General features: G+C 59.3%; 2 protein-coding genes across 7 annotated transcripts in view; one reads left to right on the top strand and one right to left on the bottom strand.

The window, feature by feature from the left end:
• Positions 1-10267, top strand: part of EPN2 (epsin 2) — a 68027-nt gene extending 57760 nt beyond the window's left edge. For 4 of the 5 annotated variants that reach the window (XM_082605277.1, XM_082605274.1, XM_082605273.1 and 1 more), the window contains 4 exons: positions 3110-3283; positions 3555-3641; positions 5610-5822; positions 7682-10267. In XM_082605277.1, the coding sequence (XP_082461403.1) occupies positions 3110-3283; positions 3555-3641; positions 5610-5822; positions 7682-7980 (773 nt within the window). In that variant the 3' untranslated portion in view covers positions 7981-10267. The remainder of the gene's footprint in view (positions 1-3109; positions 3284-3554; positions 3642-5609; positions 5823-7681) is intronic. The other variant, XM_082605276.1, reaches the window with a different exon arrangement.
• Positions 10268-11256: 989 nt separating this feature from the next.
• Positions 11257-21614, bottom strand: B9D1 (B9 domain containing 1). Of its 2 annotated transcripts, XM_082605288.1 has the most exons (7): positions 21484-21613; positions 19796-19864; positions 18249-18360; positions 14498-14594; positions 13638-13700; positions 11711-11778; positions 11257-11495 (listed from the first exon to the last, which is right to left on the bottom strand). In XM_082605288.1, exons 1-7 carry the CDS (start codon positions 21544-21546, stop codon positions 11353-11355), a joined length of 615 nt encoding a protein of 204 aa, XP_082461414.1. In that variant the 5' UTR covers positions 21547-21613; the 3' UTR covers positions 11257-11352. The 2 variants fall into 2 exon arrangements, with proteins under 2 accessions (XP_082461414.1, XP_082461415.1); XM_082605289.1 differs by lacking the exon at positions 19796-19864 and having other exon boundaries at positions 21484-21614.
• Positions 21615-23904: the final 2290 nt, after the last annotated feature.

Raw genomic sequence — 23904 nt, forward strand, 5'->3', positions numbered from 1 at the left:
TGGATCACACAGAACTCACCTTCTGACCACAGTACACTCAAGTTTAAAGTCGGTAGCAAAAAGATAAGTAGAAAACTCCATACACCTGACATTTTAAAAACACTTCTACATTCTTGAGTCAAATAAGAAATTATAGTGACAGAAATATTTAGAACCAGATAATAACGTAAATATTTTCATATCAGAATACATAGGACAATGGAAGTGATAGTAAGAGGAAAATTCAGAGCTTTAAATGTTTGCATTAGTCCAGAAGAAAAGCACAAGATTGATGCGGTGTTGAGGCTTGGATGGTGTCACACCCGAGTCAAGTGGAAGGGATGAGATAGTGAGGACAACAGAAGCTAACAAGTTAGAACACAGACGGAATAATATCCACAAGCACAGAAGTTGGTCATTGAAAAGAGTAATAAAATAGAGAAATCTCTGGCAAGAGTAGTTCTGAAAAATAAAGAGGAAGGGCCAAACAGTGTAGGTGCAGGTCCTGCCGAGATTCCACATAGAGTAAGAGGTGTTTGATCAACTCTGTGCTGACAGATCCGAGAACTTAGATAAAATGGATAAATTAAAAAAGAAGACTCAGCAAAGCTGGCGGAAGAGCAGTAGGACACCTGTAAGTAGGGATAGTCCTATAATTATTAAAGGAGCCGAGTAAGTCACTCACCTCCCTCTCATTCCCTAAATCACCCAGAGGGCTTTGCTGCAAGTTCTCAAGCCATTCAAGAAACAACTCCAGGGACTTCCCTGGTGGTCCACGCGGTTAAGACTCCACACTCGCAATGCAGGGGGCCCGGCTTTGATCCCTGGTCAGGGAACTAGATCCCGCATGCCGCAACTAAAAGATCCGGCGTGCTGCAACGAAGATCCCACGTGCCGTAACTAAGACCCGGCGCAGCCAAAATAAGTAGATAAATATTAAAAACAGGGCTTCCCTGGTGGCGCAGTGGTTAAGAGTCCGCCTGCCGATGCAGGGGACACGGGTTCGTGCCCCGGTCCGGGAAGATCCCACATGCCGCGGAGCGGCTGGGCCCGTGAGCCATGGCTGCTGAGCCTGTGCGTCCGGAGCCTGTGCTCCACAACGGGAGAGGCCACAACAGTGAGAGGCCCGCGTACCGCAAAAAAAAAAAAAAAAAAAAAAAAAAATTAAAAACGAAAAAGAAACAACTCCACTTTATACAAACTCCTTCAGGGGGTGGGAAAAGGGAGTATTCCTACTCATTTTATGGGCTAGCATAACCTTAACACCAAAACCAGACAGAAGATGCACAGTGTGAAAACAAACACGTCAGGCCAAGCCCACTTAGGAATATAGGTGCAAAAACCCTAAGCAAAGAAGCAACTGTAAAACCAGAACGAGAAAAATATAAAAATGATACAGTACCTCATGAAAAACATTGTTTGCAAGGACCAAATCACTAGGAAATGTATTAATGTACCATATTAACAGGCCCAAAGAGAAAAAGCATGCGATCATCCTATTAGAGGCAGAAACAGGCTGACAAAATTCACCAGCTCTTTATTGCAGAAGTCTTAGCAAACTTGGAATAAGGGGGAACTTCCATAACCTGATAAAGAGCTTCTGAAAGGAAAAATTACCTGTTACGGTAAATGGTGCCATTTAATGGTATACGGTTAAGAGCAAGACGTGGACACAGTCCGTTCCCCTGCTCTGCGTTGGGACAGGTGGTCCCGGCCAACAAAGCGAGACAGGAAAATGAGGGACTTGGAAGAACTAAGCTGTCATCGTTTTCAAGGGATGTGACCGTGTACACAGACTCCCAAAGAGTTTCTGCAAATGAGGTGATTGGAATTAAGAGTTATTAGAATTACTGTAAGAATAAATAGGATGCAACTAACACAACAATGTAAAGCAATTATACTCCCATAAAGATGTTAAAGAAGAAAAAAAGAATAAATAGGATGAATTTCAATGATTAGAATTAAGAGTTTAGCAAGATTGCTGAATACAAAAATTAGTATACGAAATTAAATTGTTGCTCTGCATAGTAATAAGTAACCAGAAAATGAAGTTTCAAAAATATGCCGGTCCCTAAAGTTGTATAAATTCCTTATGGAAATAAAGGATAAAGTAAAAAGTATTTATCCAGGCCATGTGCGAGGGCGTGTGGAGGTGGAGTTCCTGCGTGTCCTGAAAAGCACAAATTAGAGGAAAATCCTGCTGCGTTCTACTCCATGCAAGTGAGAACTTCTCTGTTCATCAAAAGATTCCATGAGGAGAGTGAAGGGAAAGGCCACAAGTTTGGAGAAGCTGTTTGTAACTCAAGGAAGAGAATCAGCACCCAAACGTGGAAGGAACCCGTCAAATCAATGAAAACAAAAAACCCAAGGGAGGTGGGTAGAGACGGGACCAGGCCCCTGGTGGGAGAGGAGGCGTGAGGGGCCTGGGAAGGAGCAAGCTGATGCCCGTGTCTGCGGTGAAGGGCCGCGTGTGCAGCACAGCGACAGCTACACCAGCCGTGCCTTCTGTCACAGGATGAAGTATTAGACAGCCGTAAACAACACGTTTCAGCTGCACACCAACGCAGCTCAGTCTCCCGGATAAACCTCTGCGTGAACACAGCCGCCCCCGGGAGCACCCCGTCGGTGTGTCTGGTAGCACACGGCTCAGGGGCCCGGCACCGCTCGCGCCCTCGGCCCCCTCCGTGGCAAAACCGGAGCTCGTGGAGGGAGGTGTGGACGACTGGAGTGGGGCGCGGGGGCCTCGCAGTGGTTGTCTGAGATGCTTCGCAGGGAGAGGAGGTGCGTGGGTGCCCTGTGCACATGGACGGATGCACACATGCATGCACGACCCACTCCCCACCCCGCACAGGCCCGGGCGTTGGAGTATGTCCCATCCTTTAGGGAGTGGATGTGTTAGCGCACAGCTGTTTGTTTGATGCCTCTCCATGCCGCACCGCGTGTCTGCTGCGTGCAGGCAGGGAGGACGCTGCCGGGCAAGCTCTGCCGAGGCAGAGGCCGCGGGGGCTCCGTGCTCCCTTCCCCGGGCGCTCCCCCCAGCGTGCTCCTGTGGCCCCAGGTCCTCTCCCTCTCACCCCGGCTGCCCAGCCCTTTCTGGGAGCATCTCTGAACCGACCCCGCCTTCCCACAGGTGCCAAGACAGCCACCTCCGTCGACCCATGGGGGGTGCCCACCGGCGCCGGCACACGCTCCGTCCCCAAGGGCTCCGACCCCTGGGCCGCCCCGCAGCAGCCAGCCCCTAGTGCCGGGAAAGCCGCCGACCCCTGGGCCGAAGCGTCGGCCACCAAGCCCGCGTCCCCCTCTGGTGAGCACAGCCCCCCCGCCCCCGCCCCTTGGCTTCGGTTTGGGGAGGGGGAGGCGGGGCATGGGCAGCCGAGCGCCCTGCTCTGCGTGGGGAGGCCCCTCCCGGTGCCCTTCTTGCCCACCCAGGGACCCCACACCCCTGCTGCCCCCCGACTCCAAGTTCTCCCCCGTGAGGGCTACGGACGCCGGCCCACCTCTGGTCCCCGCCCCCATGGGGAAGCACAAGGCAGAGAAGTGGAGACACCGCACAGTCACTGCCGCTCTCTCCCCAGGGGCTTTTGATCTCTTCAGTAATTTGAATGGTACAATTAAAGATGACTTTTCTGAATTTGACAACCTCCGAACTTCAAAAAAAGCAGGTACGTAACGGCGTTGGTGGTTGTGGTTTCGTGCCGTTCTGTGCCCCTGACTAGCCCCTTTGCTGCAGGCATCACAGTCAGGAACCTGGCGACTCCACGCACGTGCACTTGTCTGACCTGGGAGCCGGGGGTCTGACTCAGGGATTCTCGTTCACGGGGCAGCGGCGGCAGGAATGCCCTTGAGCTTTCTGTCACCCTCTCCTCTCCTCCAGCCACCTCTCTTCCTCAGCCTCGCGCCCTGGGCCCTGTGACCGCTGGCGGAAGCCCACTTCCCTGGCTCCCCAGCCGGCCCAGCGCGGCCCTGCCCCATCTCCACCAGCCTTCCTCTTCGCGGCTCCCCAAAGGCGCCCCCTTCCCAGACCACCCAGCTCTCTGTGTGGGCAGGCATCTCCGACGCACACACGTGCACGCATGCACGCACATGCACGCTCTGCAGAAGATCCTGCTCCTCCCCGAGCGCCCCTGGGCTGGGAGGGGTCAGGGTCAGGGGGAGAGAAACTCGGCCCTGAGGGGCAGAGGGAGGGGGCTGGATGCCCTCTTCACACAGCCCTGTGGGGCTGGGGACAGAGCCAGGTGGCTCCTGCCTTCCTCAGGGCCACCCCTCCCAGTTGCACCAAGCAACTTTTCTCCTTTCTCTCTCCTCTCCCGGCTTCCCCGCTCCCCGTTTCCCACTGCCCCCGCGCACACACACACCCCGCCGCCTTCCCCAGCAGGCAGGGCTGGGCTGGCCTAAGGTAGGAGTAGCCTGGCACCCCTCACCGCACCCCCTGAGTCCGTCTCAGCTCCAGGGGCCCAGAAGCAACGTAGAGCTGCTGCTTCCCGGGGTTTCTTTTGCCTCACTAAAAAAGCAAGATTCCGTGTGTCTCTTCCACAGGCCAAAGTACAACCTAACTGTCCTTGCCCGCTCCCCACCCCTCAGGGAGAAGCCTAAGCACCCTTCCCTGGGCCTGTGAAGTATTTACCCCAATTCTGGAGGTGTTCCCATTGTAGAAAGTGTGGGAAAGTTTATGGAAGACAATGAAAATCACCTGTAATTCTTCCATCTACACGTGGCCACTGTGCCCCCTCCCAGCACTTTCTCTGAGCTCTTACGCACAGCCTTTGTTGTTGAGCTCGTACTTGCTGGAGGGAGTCGAATCCTGCCCCCACCACTTTTATGGAAAAGCAGATTGAGAACATTTTCTTGCAACATTACAAATTCTTTAGAAATAGCTTTGTAGTATCTCTCTGTAGGGCTCAGCGACAAGTTACTGGGTTCTGTAAGATGTTACAGAAAAACCCGAACTTTTTGGCCAACCCAATATTTAATCGTTAATTTTGGGGAGGGCGTTTTAGGTTGATTTCAAGTTGTGCTAGAATAAATAATGCTGTAGTGAACATCTCTGTGCTTAAACCCCTGCTCACACTTTGCATTATTTCCTGAGTCTGGGTTCCTGGGCATGGGGCTGCTGAGTGCAGAATCGATAGTTCTTCGGGACCCGTGTCCCCATCACCATCTCACAGAGCAGAGCAGCCTAGCAGAGCAACCACATTCCTGCCAGCCTGCCTCAGCACACCCTCTGTTGGCTGAATTTTTAAAAGTCATTTGCTTTCTTCTTACTGTCAACCAATTCATGTTCACTGTAGAAAATTTAGAAAATGAAAACATTTAAAAAAATGTGTAGCCACCAACCCCAAATGCCATCTTAGTATTTGTGGAGATTGTGCTGCACTCTTCTGTCCCTGCTCCTTCCTCATTGCGCCTCTGTCCCTAGACTCAGGTCTGGTTGTACGTGCCCTGCCCTGTGGCTGACCGTGGCTCCAGGTTGGGGCTCTTGGAAACAGCACTGCAACGAACGCCCCATTCCTTGGGCAGCTGCGCGCGTCCCCAGCGAGTCGGCGTCGGGGGACATCGGGGTTTGCTCTGGACGCTTCGGGGTTGGATGAGCCCTCCAGGCTTATCAGCCCGTGTGTGTCCTTGTCTTGCAGCCAAGGCGGCGTCTCCGCCGGCCCAGAACAACGGAACTACCAGCCCCGACCCCTTTGAGTCCCAGCCCCCGACCGTGGCCTCAAGCAAGCCCAGCGGCACCCGGAAAACCCCCGAGTCCTTCCTGGGCCCCAATGCGGCCCTGGTGAACCTGGACTCGCTGGTGACCAGGCCAGCCCCGCCGGCACAGTCCCTCAACCCCTTCCTGGCACCAGGTAGGCTTGCTTCCCGGCCTTCCTCTGGCCGTCTGCCCTTCCTGAGAGCGGCTCTGGGGCAGGCCTGTGGGCGCTGACCTCCCCTCCACCTCTGCAGGGGACTCTTCCCTCGGGGACCGCAGGTGGGGACCAGGCTCAGGGGCGTGCTGGCCCCGGCTGAGCAGTAGTGGAGCGCCGGGCATCCTGGACCAGCACTTGCGCCTCTCCGGGACTCGTGGGGGGGCTGGAAAACAAACCCTGTCCTCTCAGTTGAGACTGCTGAGCAGAAGCTGCCCCTGACTTGGTGCCCCAGCCAGGGAGACCCTTTAGCGAGCGCCAGTTCTAGGTCAGCTGGAGGCGGATAGTGCTGGGGCTGAGGGAGGGAGCCTGGGTTTGCTGCCCAGCACCCCCTTTTCGGGTTGAGGGTAACTGGGCCCTCTGCTGGGCCATGCTCCAGGGACCCCAAGAACCCTCATTTCGCCCCTGCTGTGGGATTCTGCCTCATCTGGGGCTGGAGCTCACCCTTGCCCCCAAGCCTGTCCTCCCTACTGGTGGGCTCTCCACCCTCAGGAGCTCCACGTGGGCTGCAGGACGAGCCCTAGCCCTCGAGTGAGTGGCCAGGGCCCCCATGTTCCGTGCCCCCACCCACCCCAGCCCCCTGTACGCTCAGACCCTCAGCTGCGTGAGCTGCTCTCTGTCCCCTGCTACACGGTCTGTTCCCTCTGCCGGGACATCTCCCTCCTCTTCTCCGGGGGTGGGGATTCAGACCCACCCTTCGGTTCTCAGTCCGGGCAACCCTCTTCCTTGAGGAAGCCCCCGCTCTTCCCCAGAGTTTTCCCAGAAAGGCCTTGGGCTCCCCAAGGGCAGGAACAGGTCACGTTCAAGGTGTTTGGCCTCAGACCTGAGGACTTACAGGCTGAGGTCGGGGACCCTCTGGCAGAAGTGGGGTGTGTGTGATGCCTGGGTCCTGCCCAGCCGCGTGGTCCTAAGGTGGGTAGGGAATGTGGTTGCCCCCAGCGGGGGTGGCTCCAGGGCAGAGCTGGCCGACAGCCAGGGGTCTGCCCCGAGGGCCCCTGCAGGAGCTCCACTGCCAGGCCATGGGGGGCCGGTCAGGGCCTGGGGGCTACAGCCAAGACGCAGGAGGTTCCGGCAGCCCCCGGCCCTCCAGGGCCATCCTCCTGGCTCTGCCCCTTCCTGGTCCTGCTCTGCAGTCTAGTCTGCTCATCTCCAGCTGGGGTGATCCGATCTGCACAGCCCTCTTCCTAGGGCTCCGAGGAGCGACTGATGCAAGAGCGTGGGGGTGCCCTCGTGGAGAGCAGGCGACATCTCCTCTGGTGACCTGGGGGTGCCCTCCTGGCAGCTTTTGTGAGCAGGGGCTGGGCCGCGTTGGAGACTCAGTGCCGGCAGCGGTTTTTGGCCTGGGTTTCAGTAGATGTTTCTGCTGAACGCGGGGAAGGGTTTCTGGTATGAGAGGAATTCGGGAAACACTCTTCTAGACTGCAGGACTTCTCAGAGCCTTTATTATGCCAGGGTCCCCAGGTGCAGGCCGCCCTGCACTTCCCGCCTCCCCCGTGGCTCCCCTCTCTCCCTGCACCTCTCTCCTCTCCTCTCCCCTCTCCCTCTGGTCGCAGAGCTCGGCTGGCTGGCTGAGAGAACAAGGGAGGGCGCCCGGGGTGCCAGCCCGGAGCAGGAGCTGGGCCCCTCGAGCCTGGCCCCTCGCTGGGCTCCTCACGGCCTGAGTGTCCCGGTCCCAACACCGGGCCCAGAGTGGCGGGCAGACTGCCCTGGTGGCCACTGTGCCGTGGTCGTCCAGGCCCGGTCGTCCAGGCCCGGGTGCGCTGCTGCTCTGACCGCGGCCGCCCTGCCCGCTCTCTCCCCAGGTGCCGCCGCAGCCTCAGCCCCGGTCAACCCCTTCCAGGTGAACCAGCCGCAGCCACTGACGCTGAACCAGCTGCGGGGGAGCCCGGTGCTGGGGAGCAGCACGTCCTTCGGGCCAGGCCCGGCTGTGGAGCCCATGGCTGTGGCCTCCGTGACGTCCGCAGCCTCCCACCCAGCCCTGGGGGCTGGCGGCTCCTCCCTGCCGCCGCTGGGCCCCGCCGCGGTGAACATGGTGGGCAGCCTGGGCGTCCCCCCGTCGGCAGCTCAGGCCACCGGCACAACCAACCCGTTCCTCCTCTAGTGCCCGCGCCGGGACCCGCCGCAGAGCATCCGTGCTGAGGACGCCGGGCAGGGGCTCTCGCCTGTGGAATGGGGTCTGAGAGTGGGGTGGGTGTGCAGAGGGTGTCTTTGCGGCCCTGGCCCTCAGCCTGAGGGTCGAGAGGTGGCGGGCTTACTGAGGCGTCATCACGCGGCACGTGGGTCCCCGAGCCTGTGTCAGGCGGGAGGGCCCCTGACCCAGCCTGACCGCGGGCCCAGCCCCCGTGGAGATCCGCCGGCCCTCGGGGGCCTTGGATGAGGAGGTGGCAGTGCTCAGTGCTGGCCCAGCCTCAGCCCCGGGCCTCTGGGAGCCCCCCTGCCCAGGACCTGGCCCCCACCCCCAGCCCTGGCAACCCCCCCAGGCATGGACGGGATGGAGTGCGGGCTCCCTCAGACACTGACCTTTGGGGGACGCGGTTGTGCATATTTTACTTTTCTTTGACTCGTGTGTGAGTTCAAAGTAAACGCCACCACCGTGGAACAACTCTTGAATTAAATCCACTAGAGCAAGCTTTAAACTAACCTGAGCATAACCCTGCCACGTGCTCCATGCTTGTACACGTTTGCACAGATTTTGTTTAGTACAGTTTCATATTTGTTTGCAGAATTATCGAATAGTCTTTTTTGGCTAATATTTTTATAACGTCGGTCTTATTTAACTGTCTAGTTTTGATAGAATTTACCAGGTCTGGCTGAATTAAGATATTGGCAGTGTCATGTTAGTGGTGTAAATCCTCTTATTTATGGTTTTAACTCTGTAAGAAAATTTAAATAGGAAGAGACAAAAAAATGCCTTATGGAAAAACTAAAGCAAATTCTTTATAGGAAAACATGGAAATTTGATTATGCATAAAAGATGTTTATTTAAAAGGAAAAAAAAGAAAACTACAACGGTAACAAAAAATCGTAGCCTCCAGTTGCCTTTCCCTTTAACTCCTTTTTTTGGTGGATTACCAAACTGATTGACTTTCACCCTTTTTGGCTGGATCCTAAGAGAGGCTATTTTTCTTACTGATGAACCAACGTGAAGAAAGTTAAAGACAAAAAAATCTAACATATGAATGTGACTCACCAGGTTTTATCAGCTAACTCCTTTTTGTGACTGAAGGCATGCACAGTTAACAAGACTTCGTTTACAGTGGGAACGTGGGAAGGAGGAGACTTCTGGAACCCTGTGTCTGTGACCCCCTCTATCTTACTCCACACTCAGGGTAGAGGTGGGGACAGCGGGGGGGCGGCATGTCGGGGGCAGCCCAGGCTGACGGGGAGGGCCCAGGGCTGGCCCCAACCTACGCACCCGCCCTCCAGACACCCGTTGCAATGTAGAAGTAATCATCTCTTACTTGACAGAGGAAGAAAAATCATTCTCACCCAGAAGAGATTTTTAGGGAAAGTGCACTAATCTTACCTCCCTCTCCCCTGCTTTCCTCGCCCCACCCACCACTATAAAAAAGTATTAGGTAAGTCACAAATGAAAGACCAGAAGAGACTTGCTTCTCCCCAGGGAAGGGCCATTTCCCCCGAGTCCTGTGTCTGTCTGGTCAGCCGGCCTGGCGGGCACCTCAGTCTCACTGTAGGTGGCGGACGTCTCACCTCTAGCACCTAGGGCAGCTGACGGCTGGGGGGTCTCTCCTGGGGGATGGGGCCCCTCCCCCCTCTCTGGTTCCAGGAGCTCTGACCCTTGGCGCTGGGCATGGGAGGCTGACTCACAACTGCCTGCTCAGGCCACTCCTGTTGCCATGTAGAAGAGCTCACCTGTGCTCCTCCCTGGGGCTACCCCCGGCCCAGAGCTCCTGCCCAGCCCCTGAGACCTGGGGCTGGACCATGGGCTCAAGTCATCCACGAAGGCCTGTCCAGCCTCTCCCAGCAGCCTGGGGGAGGGTGGGGCAGGGCGGGGCTCGGGGCAAGGTGCTCCCCCGGGAGGTAGGGGCCATGATTCCTCTTGAGAGTGAGGGGCCCTTCCCGATGGGACTTTAAGGCCCCGATGTCACAGCCGGCGGCCCACCCAGGCCCAGGCAGACTCCCGCCCAGCTCCCAGCTCAGGCCCACCCCAGGCGCCTTGTCCGTGGTGCCCGCTGCACTGATTATGAAGCCACTGGTGCTGCCACGCGTGTGGGACACATGCCATCGAGCTCCCTCCTGCCCGGCACCGTGGCAGGGGTGTTGCCCAGCCTTTTTCTCAGTCCCAGGGGCGGGTGGCCGGTTTGGAACTTGTGTTGACTGTTGATACTTATTTACTGTATAAATATAATTTATCATTTGTATCACGACGCGGTTTCTGGCTGTGTCCTTCCCCTGCCCCCACCCTCATCAATCCCGAGGCATCGGGAGAGGCGCGCTTGGGAGCCGGTTCCTGCCTTGGAGTCCAGCTTGGCCTGCGGTTCACAAGGCCACCGACCCGGTCTCGGTGCCTGTGTGAGCCTGAGCGTAGGGGAAGGAGGGGGCTGGGGGCTGCCGTGGGCACAGGCCAAGATCATTACAAGGGAGAGGGAGGGGGCTAAGGAAGAGGCCATGTCTCGGGAAGGGCTGTCCATGCGGTTGGTGACGTGCCGGGGCCGCTGGACGAGCAGACAGCGGTGGAGTCTGTGGTGGACACGGTGTGGTCTGTCGGCCGGGGCGTCAAGGGAGCTGGGACGGGGATGCGAGATGCTTCTGCAGAGCAGAGGGGCCAGAGGGGGAGGGACAGTTCCACGTAAAGAGGGTCAGGGTGCTGGGGACTGGCGGACGGTTCCAGAGTGTGCAGTGAGCTGGGGGCCCTGAGTTTATGGGGGAACTGGTACAAAGCAGGTCTCCGTGACAGCCGGGCAGTGGGTGGTGGCTAAGGTGGGCTCTTTCAGGCTGCGGGGCTCCCCTCAAATCCTGCTGAGGGGAGGACCCTAAGCAAGCCCGGTGTCAGATCTGGCCAGAGGGCTCCCCAGAAGCTGCCAGTGGGGGTCAGGCAGCCCAGGGGGGGCCGAGGGCAGGCGGGGCTCTCCTGCCGTGGCGCTGCCCACCTTGGGGAGGCTTGCAGCCCATCCTCTGGGCTGCCGCGGGCCTCTCCATCCAAGGGAGGTTCTGCCCAGCTCGCCTGTTTGGTGGACAAGCGTGTCGAGGTGTGAGGGCTGCCCAGCCGTGAGCCCGGGATCAGGCCGAGCCAAGCTGCTGGCTTCTGTCCTGGTGCAGCTTCCGCCCCGGGCTGTGCCCACCGAGGCCCGTGCCGGCCCCGGGGCCCTGCTCCCAGGGCAGTTGCTGCGGGGAGAGGAGCCGCCCCAGCCTGGGCTCTGTGAAAAGGTGACACTTTATTACACAAACACCGGCCACCCCCGACGCACGTCAGGCAGGTGGGTCGCTGGGCCGTCCCAAGGAGCCGATGCCTTCACCGGGGGAGGCCCTGGGGCGTGCTGGGCCCCGAGACTCCCTGTGTGTCCGGAGGCCCGGTGTCATAGCCCAGCTTCCTCATGTCCTTGGTCACCACGTTGAAGAGGAGAGTGACGAAGCCCTGGGAGCGGACGCGGGTCACTGAGGACAGAAGGGCAGCGTTAGCTGGGCCCGCACCCCTCACCGGGAGAAGGGGCTGCGGTGGGGACAGGGGACGGACAGACAGAGGTGGCAACCCCTCCAGGCTGGGCCCTGCCCCCGTATCTGTGTGCTGGCGGGTCCCTGGCATCCAGCCATCTGACTGCGGGGGGCCCACCTGGTCCCACCTGCCCGGGGGATGGGGGGTCAAGTTTTACCTTCCCGGCCTTCCCCCTGAGCCACCACCTTGGGGTCTGTGTACTCGGGCCGCCGTCCCATGAACCAGCTGGGAAGACAGGAGACTTGGCTGAGCAAGGGCCCGCCTGGGGTCCCGCGGGAACTAGGCGTGGGCTGTCCCCTCCAGCCCTTCCCCACACCACCCTCCTCCTAGGCCGGACGCCAGGCCTTCCCATCGAGTCCTCCACAGCTGGGATTCACTGCGGATGAAAGTGGAGGGAGACCTGGGGCTGGGAGGGTGCACAGCCTGAACCCAGACAAATCCCAGAAAGATGACAGTAGCCGAGGTGGGGAAGGGGGGTGCCCTGGGACAGTGTGATCCCCCATCCTCCTGGGGAAGGAGGGCCCCAACCCAGAGCCCAACAACCAGCCTTGGGGTGGGCAGAGGGGCCAGATCTGGGCTCTCTACTGTCCTCTTAACAGAGCAGGATCCAGGATGTCACTTCCGTTTCTGAGCACCGGTGTTCTCACCTTAATGGGGACGTGATAATGGCCCCTACCCCATGGGGCTCCAGCCATAAAGCATTAACCTCTTGATGTCTGAGCCTCCCACCCAGGCAGAGGGTTCTCCACACCTCAGAGCAGGCCACGGACACGCAGTGAGCCAGCGAGGGGCTCAGCGGGCAGGGAGGGATGCGGGGAGGGCAGGGGGCGTGGAGAGGGCAGGGGGGGCAGGAGGGGCGTGGGAGGGGGCATGTGGGGCACAGGGGGTCAGGGAGGGAAGCCTCGCCACCTCCCTGCACCTCGGTTTCCCCATCGGAGGAGCAGGGCTACGCGGCACCTGCCCCCAGGCTGCGCTGAGGACCAGCCCGGGAAGCAGCCCCCAAGGGCCGGCTCCACCCCGCCAGCCTGGACGCTGCTGCAGGGGCCCTGCGGGCGCCTTGAGGTGGAGATGTGCCTGAGTCGCTCGTGCAGCGGTGTCTCAGGGAACCCTTTCTGCCGTGTGAAGAGCAGATTGGAGGCTCTGCATGATGGCCCCCAAGAGACTAGGTCCCACTGTGAGAAAGTTAATTTCTGTGGTTTTAAGCCAAGTCCGTGGTAACTGGTTGCGGCGGCCACAGGAAGCGGCCGCAGGGAAGCAGGCAGCCAGCAGGCCAAGGAAGGACGCCGGAGGCGGAGGCCCGGCAGAGGGGACGAGAGAAGGGGCTGCTGGAACACGGACCCCTCATCTGGGACGACTGTCCATCCAGCTGCCTTCCCCCATTTCCGTAACCCAAGCACACACGGCCCGGCCCAGGCAAGAGCCCCTCTGAAGGGCGGGAGACAGCCCCCTGCTACCGCCCGGCGGGCGGTGAGGGCTTTCCCAGCGAGGACCCCCTTCCCCAGGGAGACCTCACAAGGGGGCCCGCAGCCCTCCCTCGGAGCTGTGCGGCGTGGAGCAGTGTGGACACTGGGGTGGTGGTGTCACCTCCAGCCGACGCTGGCCCTTCCCATTACGGTGGCTTCTGGAGGGCTCCCAAGGGCAGCAGGTGCCTCAGAGCCCAGGAAGCGTCCTCCCCCGAGCAGGGTGCCGGCCAGGGGGCCCAGGTGGTGCTACACGTTCCCCTCGGCCTGGCCCACCACCAGGGAGCTGAGCTGACCCAACCCGAGTCGGTCAGCCAGGCCCAGCCAGCCCTCCAGCTCCTACTTGGATGAGGGAAGGGGCCAGAAGCCTCAGGTTTGGTCTCCCTGCAGGCCCGTGTGCGGGCCCCGCTGGCTGCCCCACCAAGGTCACCACCTCCCCGAGACCATGCTGCTCCCTGCACCCGGGGCTCCGCCCTCCGCTCTAGTCCCTGCTCAGCTGTCACCTCCTGGCAGAGGGCCCTCGTGTGAAGGCGTCCAGCACGACATGGCACAGGGGACGTGACAGCCCTCCACCCAACCACTGAGCCCAGGAGTGGCTGGGGGACGGATGTGCAGGAGACTCACCTGGTAAACTTTTGCAGTTTAGACACAGATTCTGGGACAAACATGGGGATGGTCTTTTTGTGCCTGAAACAAATATTTTCATAGACAGCTGTGCTGAGTCACGGAAAAGTGGCAGAGCCTTCTGAGCCTCCAGCGAGAGACGGCAGTGCCAAGTCAGAGCCGGAGCCCCGCCCCCAGGGCTGAGTCCTCTGAGAGCCTTGTTTCTTTTGAAGGGTCGGGAGGATGCTGAGGGCTACAAACACCAACCCTGGCTCAACTGTGCCCCTCACAGGGCCCTTGTCCTTCTCCAAATATCCAAACGCGCTGCCATCCTCCAGGAAGCCCCTGACAGTCCCCTGGACCGCACCCAGCTGTGGTCCCCCGTCCCCCTTCCCCTTGCACCCTGCACGTCCCGTCTCAACACCCCTCAGAAGTTTGCCTGCTGGGCCTCCTCCCTCCACCTGCTCTGGTGGAGTCCTCGCCCCTTAGGGTCGGCTGACCCTGGCCACCCACACTGTGCCTATACCCTGTCGCCGTGCTTGACAAGAGAGAGCGGCGTCTCTGTCTGTGCCCACTACTCGGGGGGCCACCGAGGGCAGGGTCCCATGGACACACGTGTCTCACACATCTGTGTCCTCAGGCCAGCAGCAGGGGAATGAGTGTCTGAACTCCGACCCCAGCTGCCCCGAACTCTGGCTGGACCCGCCCCTCTCGATGCCCCAGGACACCCCCTCCCGGGTGTGGGCCACGCCCCCGCCCCAGGGACCCCGTACGCACTCCCCGCCTCAAGGTGAAGCGTGCCCCTGGGAGAGCCTCCGGAGGGTGCCCGGGTCCCGGGCCAGCGTGGCCCGGCAAGGGACCAGGTCGGAGGGAGGACCTACCGTCCGGGTGAGAAGGGCACGTGCACCGCCCCGTAGCCTCGGACCACGTCGTTCCCGAATACATCCGGCCCGTACACGCTAAGCACGATCTGCGGCCCTGGCGAAGGACAAGGCTGGGGTCAGCCCGTGGGCGAGCTCAGGGGAGGGGCAGGGCGGAGAGCGGGTCAGCGGGCCCGGGGCCCCCAGGTGTGGGCCTGCAGGGAGGTTGGGGGGCAGGGCCTGCTGGCTAGGCCCTGTGCTGCCCCCATCCTACCACTGGACAGGCCCAGGGGGTGCATGGGGACCCGGCTGTGACAGGGGGGGCTGCTCCCGGGGGTGTCTGCGTGTGGCTCAGGGAGGCCCCACACCCCCTTCCTCTTGGGTGCTGCCAGTTCCCACTGGCAGCTCCCTGTTGGCAGCTCCATTGGGATACATCCTCGGGGGACGGGGAGGCCCAGAGCCGGCCTGCCCAGCTTGGACCCGTGGCCACCGGACAGGCCTGTTTCCTCGTCCTCCAGACGCCCGGGCTCGGGCCTGACGCAGAGGAAGTGCTCCCCGGTGCTGGGGGACGCCATTTCCCTCCCCGTCACCGCCTCGAAGGTCATCTCTCCTTTTCCATAAGGTTTCACCGCCAAAGAATGCATCCCATATGTGGTCCTTTGGTTCTGCCCATGTTGTGAACTTTGTATGAGTGGAATCGTATGGTACGTAGATTCATGCATCCAGCTTCTTGGATTCAGTGTTTATGAGACGCATGCAAACCGAGTCACGTCTCCAGGGCAGGAGAACTCGGTCCTGTCTGGCGCCCACGGACGCCCGGGCTGTCTCCTTCTTGGGACAGCACGACCTCTCGTCACACGCGCACCCGTGTCTGCCCAGGGCCGCGCATTCACTCGAGCTGCTTCCCTGGGGGCACCGCACCCACACGCCCACCTCTTTCCCGTTCCCGATCAGCTCGGCCCGCACCAGAGCTTGGCGTCCTCAAACTTCCTAACTGGGCTGTTCTGGTCCTGAATCATGGCCGCTCACTTTAGCTTTAATTTGCATTTTCCTAATTGTAATTGTTCTTCCTAAAATAAAGTTGAGACCTCGTCCTGTTTCTTGGTCACTCGGACGTCCTCTTTTGTGCGGTGCCTTGCTCAAGCCTCTTGCCCAGTTTTCAACTGGATGGTCTTTTCCTCACTGATTTGTAGTGTGTGTGTGGATTCCATGGCTTGGTTTTTCACCCTTAATGATGTCTTTGGATGAACAGAAGCCCTAAATTTTAACAGTGGAACCCGCGGATCTGCTCCTGTGAGGAGTCCTCACCTTGATGCCACGGTTCCCGCCTCCGTGGAATCTTCCTGAAGCTGTATCATCGTGCTGTTCATACTTCCGTGCGTGTATCCATCTGGGATGGATTTTGTGTGCCTGATACAAAGCAGAGATCAGGCTGCACTTTTCTTCCTGCTTGTATCCAACTGCCCCAGGACCACTTCTCAAGACCCCCTTCCCCTCCTGCTCTGCCCCTTTGTCATGAATCAACTGCACATGTTCAGTTCTGCCCTGGGCTCCCTACAGATCTGTCTGTCCTGGTGCCAAAACTGCTCTTGTGATTGTGTTTTATAATAGCAGCTTGATATCTGGTAGAACAGGTTATATTTGATATTACCGTAAAGAATTTATTTTTAAAATATCAATTTCTACTTTTTATACAGAATAGAAAACACATTCTATTTATTTTTATACAGAAAGCAACTGATTTTTAAAATAAATTTATTTACTTATTTATTTATTTTTGGCTGCGTTGGGTCTTCGTTGTTGCACGCGGGCTTCTCTTGTTGTGGAGCACGGGTTCTAGGCGTGTGGGCTTCAGTAGTTGCAGTGAGCGGGGGCTACTCTTCGTTGCGGTGCGTGGGCTTCTCATTGTGGTGGCTTCTCTTGCTGTGGAGCATGGGCTCTAGGCTCGCAGGCTTACAGCAGTTGTGGCACGCGGGCTCAGTCGTTGGGGCTCGTCGGCTCTAGAGCGCGCGCTCAGTAGTTATGGTGCACGGGCTTAGCTGCTCCACGGCATGTGGGATCTTCTCGGACCGGGGATTGAACCTGTGTGCCCCGCGTTGGCAGGCGGATTCTTAACCACTGCGCCACCAGGGAAGCCCGCAACTGATTTTTGTATACTGATCTTATATTTGGCAGTCATGCCCCCTTATTAATAATTTACTGTAGGTTATTTTGGAAATGCTACATAATCATGTCACCTGTGAATAATGACAGGTGACATGATTCTAATTCTTATACCTTTGAATTGTACAATGTTGGTGGTCATAACAAGCATCCTGATCTGAGAGAGAAATCTTTCAACATCTCACTAAAATCAGTGATGTCTGCTCTGAGTTTTTGTGGATAGCCTTTATCAGATTAAGGAAGTTTCCCTCTACTCCTGGTTTGCTACAGGTTTGTCATGAATGCGTGTTTAATTTTATCACATCTTCTTCATCAATGGGGATGATGGCGACTTTCTTTTTAACGTAGTGAGTCTCACTGGTTGACTTTAGATGTTGCACAAACTCCTTATTTCTGGATTAAACCCTCCTTGCTCACGACAGATCACCCTCTGGTGTCCTGTGAGGCGCAGTTTGTGGATGTGTGGCACCACGGCCAGGGCGGGCTGTTCTCGGGGCTCTGAGGTGGCAGGACCTTCCTGGCTCCTGGGTCCCCAGCCCAGAGCGGCCGACACGTCTCGATCAGCATCTCGATCACCTCTGCTGGAATGAGCAAATACTCCCAGGGGAGCTGTGGCTGGGGGTGTCTCTGCAGCTCTGCTTTTTTCCTGGGTCTTGGCCTCCTAAAGTGCTACTACTTTGCTACCTATCTGACGCCTTCAAGTAGTTTGTTTTCTGGTTTTGCTTTTTAATATTTTATTCACCTTTCCTAGCTGTCCTCAGCAGGAGGAGATTGGTCCTTTATCTAGTGCCCTGTTCCAGGAAGCCTATGGAAGTTTCTCATGGATGATGACAACAGGATGGCAGTCCCCGCCCAGGAGGACAGCCAGGCAGCCTCTGCTCCAGACCCTCTGCGCCCTGTAAGCCTGACTCCCCCCAAATGCAGCATAAGGCCTGGACCGTGAAATCACATGGACCTGAAATCAAATCCATGCTCAGCTACTCAAGGTAAAGCTGAAGGCAAATGATGTCACTTTTTTGAGTCTCAGTTTCCTAGAAGTGGAAAAGAATCTACCTACCGGATAGGGTTACAAAGCCTGGCCAAGCCCACATAGGGAGGGTATTCACGGCCCCTGTGGAGCGAACCCCAGGCTTTGCACACAGTTGGCGCTTATTAAGTGAGAGTGACTGGTAACTGCCAGGTAAGGGAGAAAGCAAACACTGCAAACACTGCAGGCAAGGAGGGCTTTGGGAAGGTCAGAGGTAGGATGAGGGCCAGGTCCCCAGGGCAGAGAGAAGGGCAGCGGCAGAGAGGAGCAGGGTGCTCGGGTCTGGCAGAAGCACAGCTGTGACAAACGGGAGAGCTGTCAGGGCAGGCCTCCTGGCCAGACTGCTGAGCCAGGCTCTGCCCTTTGCAGGCAGGCGCCACCCAAGGCTTCAGGCTGGGCCTCACCGGCTCCGTCAGAACCTCAGAAAGGTCAAGTGCACACAGATGAGCAGGAAGGGGGCGGGGAGGAGGGGGAAACAGCCAGGTGGCTGAGAGCACGTGACAAGGCTGGTCGAGGGCTCAGGGGACGGGCAGGCAAGGTCCGTGTGTGGACACGGGGGCAGGACGAGGCCCGTGGACTCACAGCCGTAGGGGTTGGTGCTCTTAAAGGTGACGTCGATGGGGAAGTTCCACACTAGCACACGCCGCGCATCCTGGCTCTTGGATGTGATCTGTGAGATGCCCTCCTCCAGCCCCTGCGAGGACGACAGTGATGGCCAGTGTCCCAGTTCCAGGCTACCACACCCCTCCCCTCCCTGGGCAGCAGCTGGGAGAGCTGTTTCCTTCACTATCTTCTGCCAAACGAAGGGACCTGAGATGTAATGGAGGGGCCCCCAGGTCTTTGAGGGTTTTCATCCTTGAGGGCCTGGAACCTCGAGGCCCCAGCCCTCCCCCGGTGCCCGAGCTCCACCTGCGCCTCAGCCTCACTGAGGGGACGGTGTTGCCCTCTCCCGTCACCATTGGCACGCATGTGCGTGTCACTTTCTTGGTCACAAAGCAACAAACCCCTTGGCCCTACGCCCCCCCACCCTTTGTTCCCAGCCAAGCTTCTTAAAAGACATGTCCACACTCACCAGCTCTAATTCCTTCTCACTTTGCATCCCTGAACCCACCCCAGTTTGACCTCTGGCCCCCACTCTACCAAAGTGTTTCTGTCAAGACACCAGTGGCTCGGCTGGCTGTGCTGTACGGTCCCTTCTGTGTCCCCATTTCACTGGCCCCCCGCCTCCCAGGTCAAACATGCCAGGCACACCCCCCGCCTCAGGGCCTTTGCACACTCCACACCTTCTGCCTGCCTAGTTCTTTCCACAGCCTTCCACGCGGCTTGTCCCCTCGCCTCCTTCAGCTCTGTGCTCAGCTACCGTCTCCATGAGGCCTTTTCTGGCCTCTCATCCCTCCCCTTCTTGCCTCTGCTTTCCCCCAGCGTGTCACCAGCCAACAGCCTGGAGTGTTTACTACCCCGTGTCTGTCTCCCCCTCAAGAAAGTGCACCCAGCAAGACCGGGGTTTGACTGGCTTTGTTCATCACTGTGTCCCCGTCACCAAGAGACTCGGCAGTTATCGCTTAGTGGGCGCCTGGAGGACGAGCACTATGGTCTCAGCTGCACAGAGGAGGGACCAGGCTCAGAGTGGCTGTGAGGGTCGCCCCAGTGCCCTGCAGGCAGTAACGTGGTGCGGGCTGAAGAGGCGTCATCGTCCCTCTCCTGGTGGAGACAGACCATTCCTCGGGGACTCCTGGAAGGAGGGTTCCAGAGTCTCCCCACAGGCTGAGGAGACCGGCAGAGCAGTGAAAGGACCAGCCCAGAGTGTCTGCAGCTTGGCCGCCTCCAGGCCGGCTCTCTGGGGTCTGCCCACCCGTGCTGCCCAAACATCCCTACTTGCTGCTACGCACCAGCTCCCAGGACAGGGCACGCGAGCGAGCGTGGCCTCGGGGGTGGGTCAGAGAGCATCGTGGCGCTGCATTCTCTGCCCCGGCTTCACCAGGAACAAACTTGCATGCGGGTCCCCCCTGAACTCAGTGTCCACCTCTCAACTGGTTCTGAACTGGGAGGGGAAAGGGTGTGATGGAGCCTTCAGACACCCCCCCAGTCACGAAGGCCGAGAGTCTGGGAGGCCAAAGGGCCCAGCTTACCGCCGTGGGGGCCCAGTCCTGGCCATACACGAAACAGTACTTGCAGTAGAGATCGTCATACTCAGGAAACTGTGGAAATAAGTACACACAGCTTCTGCTCACAGGGGCTCACGCTGAGACTGACTGCTGGCCAGGCAGGTGCGGCCACCAGTAACTCCGAACATGAGGCACCTGGTGAGGGGGGGCGGGGGCTAAGAGACAGCAGGGGGTGTGGACGTGGCGTTCAGCAGAGGGTCTGGGGCCCAACATGTGGGCGAGTCCAGGGCCGCTACAGCCCCTGGGCCTTTGCTCAGGCTCTGCCTTCTGTATGACATACCCTTCCCATTCCTTCACCTGGAGTTTTCCTGCTCACCCTTCAAAACTGATCCTTCAGGGAGCCTGCCCTAACTTCCGGGCCGTCTTGGGGCCACTCCCGCAGCCCCTGGTGTTTCCCTCCATCACAGCACTGACTGTTTATTTCTCTCAACCCCTTTAGACTGTGAATAAGGGACAGGTGTGCGAGCTTTCTGTGTCCCCAGCACCCGGCACAGGGGCAGGCACAGGAGCAGCTCTAAGGAAATGGTACTGAAGTGAAAGGTCTGAGAAGGCAGGGTGCTATTAGGACACAGAGCAGCATATGCTTGGCCTGCTAGAGGAGGGGCCCCGAGCAGAGGGGGAGGAAAAGTGGGGATGAGGTGGCTGCTGAGAGCACAGACACATGTGACCCAGCCCAGCTGAGGCCCCTGATGGGACAGCAGAAGAGGGGAAGCGGGTCTTGGGCACTGGGTCAAGGGGGAAGTGGACAGAGTGGGAGACCGGGGCAGCGTCCCTGATGAAACAGGAAGGCGGGAGGTGCCCACCAAGAGTCAGGCCCCAGCAGAGCTTTACCTAAACCATCTCAGTTAGTCCTCACAATATACTAATAATAGTTTAAAAACAGCCTGGAAGGGCAAGTCCAGCAAAGCTCTGACATCAGACCAGGTTTCAAATTCCAGTTCTGCTACTGCTTTTGGGCAAGTTTTCCCATCTGTAAAATGAGGGTGCCAGTAATACCTACTTCACAGGTTGTTGTGAGGATTGACTGAGCGGGGCTGGGCATGGAGTCTGGGATATACTATGTCTTTTTTTTTTTTTTTTTTTTAGTTTCTTCTTTATAACAAAGTGAATCAGTCATACATATACATCTGTTCCCATATCCCTTCCCTCTTGCGTCTCCCTCCCTCCCACCCTCCCTATCCCACCCCTCCAGGCGGTCACAAAGCACCGAGCTGATCTATGTCTTATACACAGAAATAACAAACGGTTCTTAGGACGTGCTGGGGACTGGAGGGTAGCGTCCCCTTCCGTCCAACAGACACCGCCCCGCCCCCCCACCCCCCGGCCGGAGCAGCCGCCACCATCGCTGCATCAGATCAAACAGATCACCTCCCTTCCAACCCGCGCCCGAGAGCCTGAGAGTCGCGGGCGCGGGGATCGCTGCGCACGGACCCGCGCGGGTCGCGTGGGGTGGAGGCCCCTGCCCGTGACTCCACGCGGGCTCGGCCGACTGTGGCCTCGGCCTCGCTCAACCCCCCAGGCCTGTTTCCACACCGCACATGGGGCGGAGGGTTCGCGAGACCTCGCGCCAAGCCTCTCACACGCTGGTTCCCTCCCGCGAGGCTCGGCCCTGGGGGGACGGGTGCGGCCCCGCGGGGTCCACGGCCGCTCACCTGGGCGCTCTCCACCTGCCCGTTGACCATGAGCAGGAAGACGCTGGGACCCGCGGCCGCCATAGCAGGGCTGCGCGGTTGCTGGGAGGAGCCGGGTTGCCCTAGAGACGGATGGCGTGGCGCGAGGGACAAGTTTCTTGGAAGCGGGATCTGCGGGAAAGCGAGCGCATGCGTGCGGCGGCGCGCAGGCGTAGTCGGGGGCGGTGCGGCGGGAGGCGGGGCTTCCCGGGGACAGTCGGCGCGAAATCCGCGGCTAGTTTGTGTCTGGTGGTGCGGGACCCAGCACATCCCTGGTTCCGGTTACCCCACGGGAAGTGTGTGTCCACTCAGACCCGGCCCCGCCAGGCCCGTGGGAGGTCCTGAGCCGGAAGCGACGACCACCGCGCGTGGGGCTGAAGAGCGAGGCCCCCGACAGTCGGGGTCCGGCCCCGGTTCCGAGAGTCCGCGTGGGACCAGCAGCTACCTGCATGGGGTCAACGGATGCTCCCTCGGGCCTTCTGAGACCCTCGCCTCCCAAAAGTTTATTAGACAAACCTGGGAGGGACCTGGAGAATCCTTAAACCCGCGCCGGCGCTCCTCCGCGTGGGGCGGGAAGCAGGCTGCGGAGGGGCCGCCCGAGCACCCCCAGTCGCTGAGGGGCGAGCCCGAGCGCGGCCCCGCCAGGACTCTGGCCTCAGGACGTCACTGCCTGGCCGCCGGAGTGGGTCGTCCGCCTGCTCTCAGCTCTCAGCACGGTTCGCATTTGCACATTTATTACTGTCACAGCTCCGGCCAATGCTCGCCTCTCCCGACCCCCAGACGCCGTGAGCACAGGGGCCGCGCCCACCCCGTGTCACGGTCGCCTGGCACAAGTGAGCACTGGTGGCAGCCTGTGGAGTGGATGAATAATTGAGTACGTCTCCGTTGCACAAAAGAGGAGGCATATTCAGAGGCGAGGTGACTGGGACACAGTCACAGCAGCTGGTAAGGAGTTGAGCCGGGATTCAAACCCAGGACTCGGCGGGCTCGCGACCCTCACTGCTTCATTGCCTGGTCCTGGCCCAGCGCCAAGGGTGCCTCTTGGCCGGGGTGTCAAAGGTGGCGTTGGAGACCTTATCCCGGATCCAGAAAATGAAGGGATGGACAGGTGTGAAGACTTCAGGGCGGCTGAGCACCCGGCAGGGCCCCCAGGTCATCACACCCTGCAGTAGCCAGCTGCCAGCTTGGGAGCAGACCGGGGGGGGGGGTCCCACGGGACACCTGTGAGGGAGAGGGAAGGAGGGGTCACAGCCAGCCCGGGCCCACCGACCGTCCCCCCACCCGCCTCAGGTGAGCAAAGATACTTGACAGGGGAGGGGGCTTGGGCAGCCAGTGTTCACACCTCTGACAAGAGAGACTGAGGCTCGGGAGGCCGGGTGGGTGGGCCGGGGGCTCAGGTGGGAGTTGGCCATATCCCGTCCCCCACCCCTCACACCCTCCCAGTTACAATGCATCTTCACAGATGCTACCACTCTCGCCCAGCTCTTTCCTCTTTGTGTCTCAGTATTACACAAAGGACAGTTTTCAACAAAATGCTTGCTATTATCAAATAACCAGGGGCTCCCTGTAACTGCAGACCTGGCCATGTCCAAGGCTGCCCCACGTCCGCATAGAACCTAAAGGGGGAGTCTCCCCAGGGGGCGGGGTCTCTGGGATGGCCATCAGGGTGCAGATCAGTGGTCCCCCCGGGAGTGTGGGAGGTGACCAGTCCTAGTGGCCTTAGGAGGGACCGTGGGGACGGGTGGGGCACCTCTCAGGGCCTGTGCAGGGCCAGGCTGGAACCCACACCACCAGGTGGGGTGGGCTGGCGTGGGGTCTGGCCCACTGGGCGCCCTTGGGCAGGCTGGCCTTTGGGTCAGGACCGTCAGACTGGAGGCGGAAGGCCTCTCGGCAGGTGCTGGTGTGCAGCAGCCTCAGCGGGATGCTGCACAGCTCTGGGGGCGGGATATAGGGGTCTGCGAGGTGGGGCGGGAGGGGACCCTCAGCAGGTTGGCACCAGTCCGGCCACAAAACTTCCTGCCCTCCTGGACATCCAGTTCTCCCCGTCCTCTCTTAGTGGACCCCCAAGTCCCACTCAGTGCAGCTCCGTCATGTCATCCGTTGGACTCTCACAGTCTCCCCGGGGCCACGCCCACTGAAACTAGGGACACACTGTGGCCCAAGGGAGGGGGCGAGGAGAGTGCCCAGGGCTGCCCTCCAGGCTGGGTGGGTCTGGAAGCTGACCCGGGCATAGCAGGCGCCAGTGCCACCCTCTGCCCCGAGGTCCATGTCCACGTGCCAGCCAGCAGCTGGCCAGAGCTGGGCTGTGCTCGGGGCTCAGGGACTCTGGGCATTTCCGGCTGTGCAGGGCACCAGCTCCATCCCAGCTGTCTGCCTGGCCCACCCTCAGCCATCTCAGGCATC

The sequence above is a fragment of the Mesoplodon mirus genome (genome assembly GCF_964341445.2).
Source record: "Mesoplodon mirus genome assembly, chromosome: 18".
Taxonomy (NCBI): Eukaryota; Metazoa; Chordata; class Mammalia; order Artiodactyla; family Ziphiidae; genus Mesoplodon; species Mesoplodon mirus.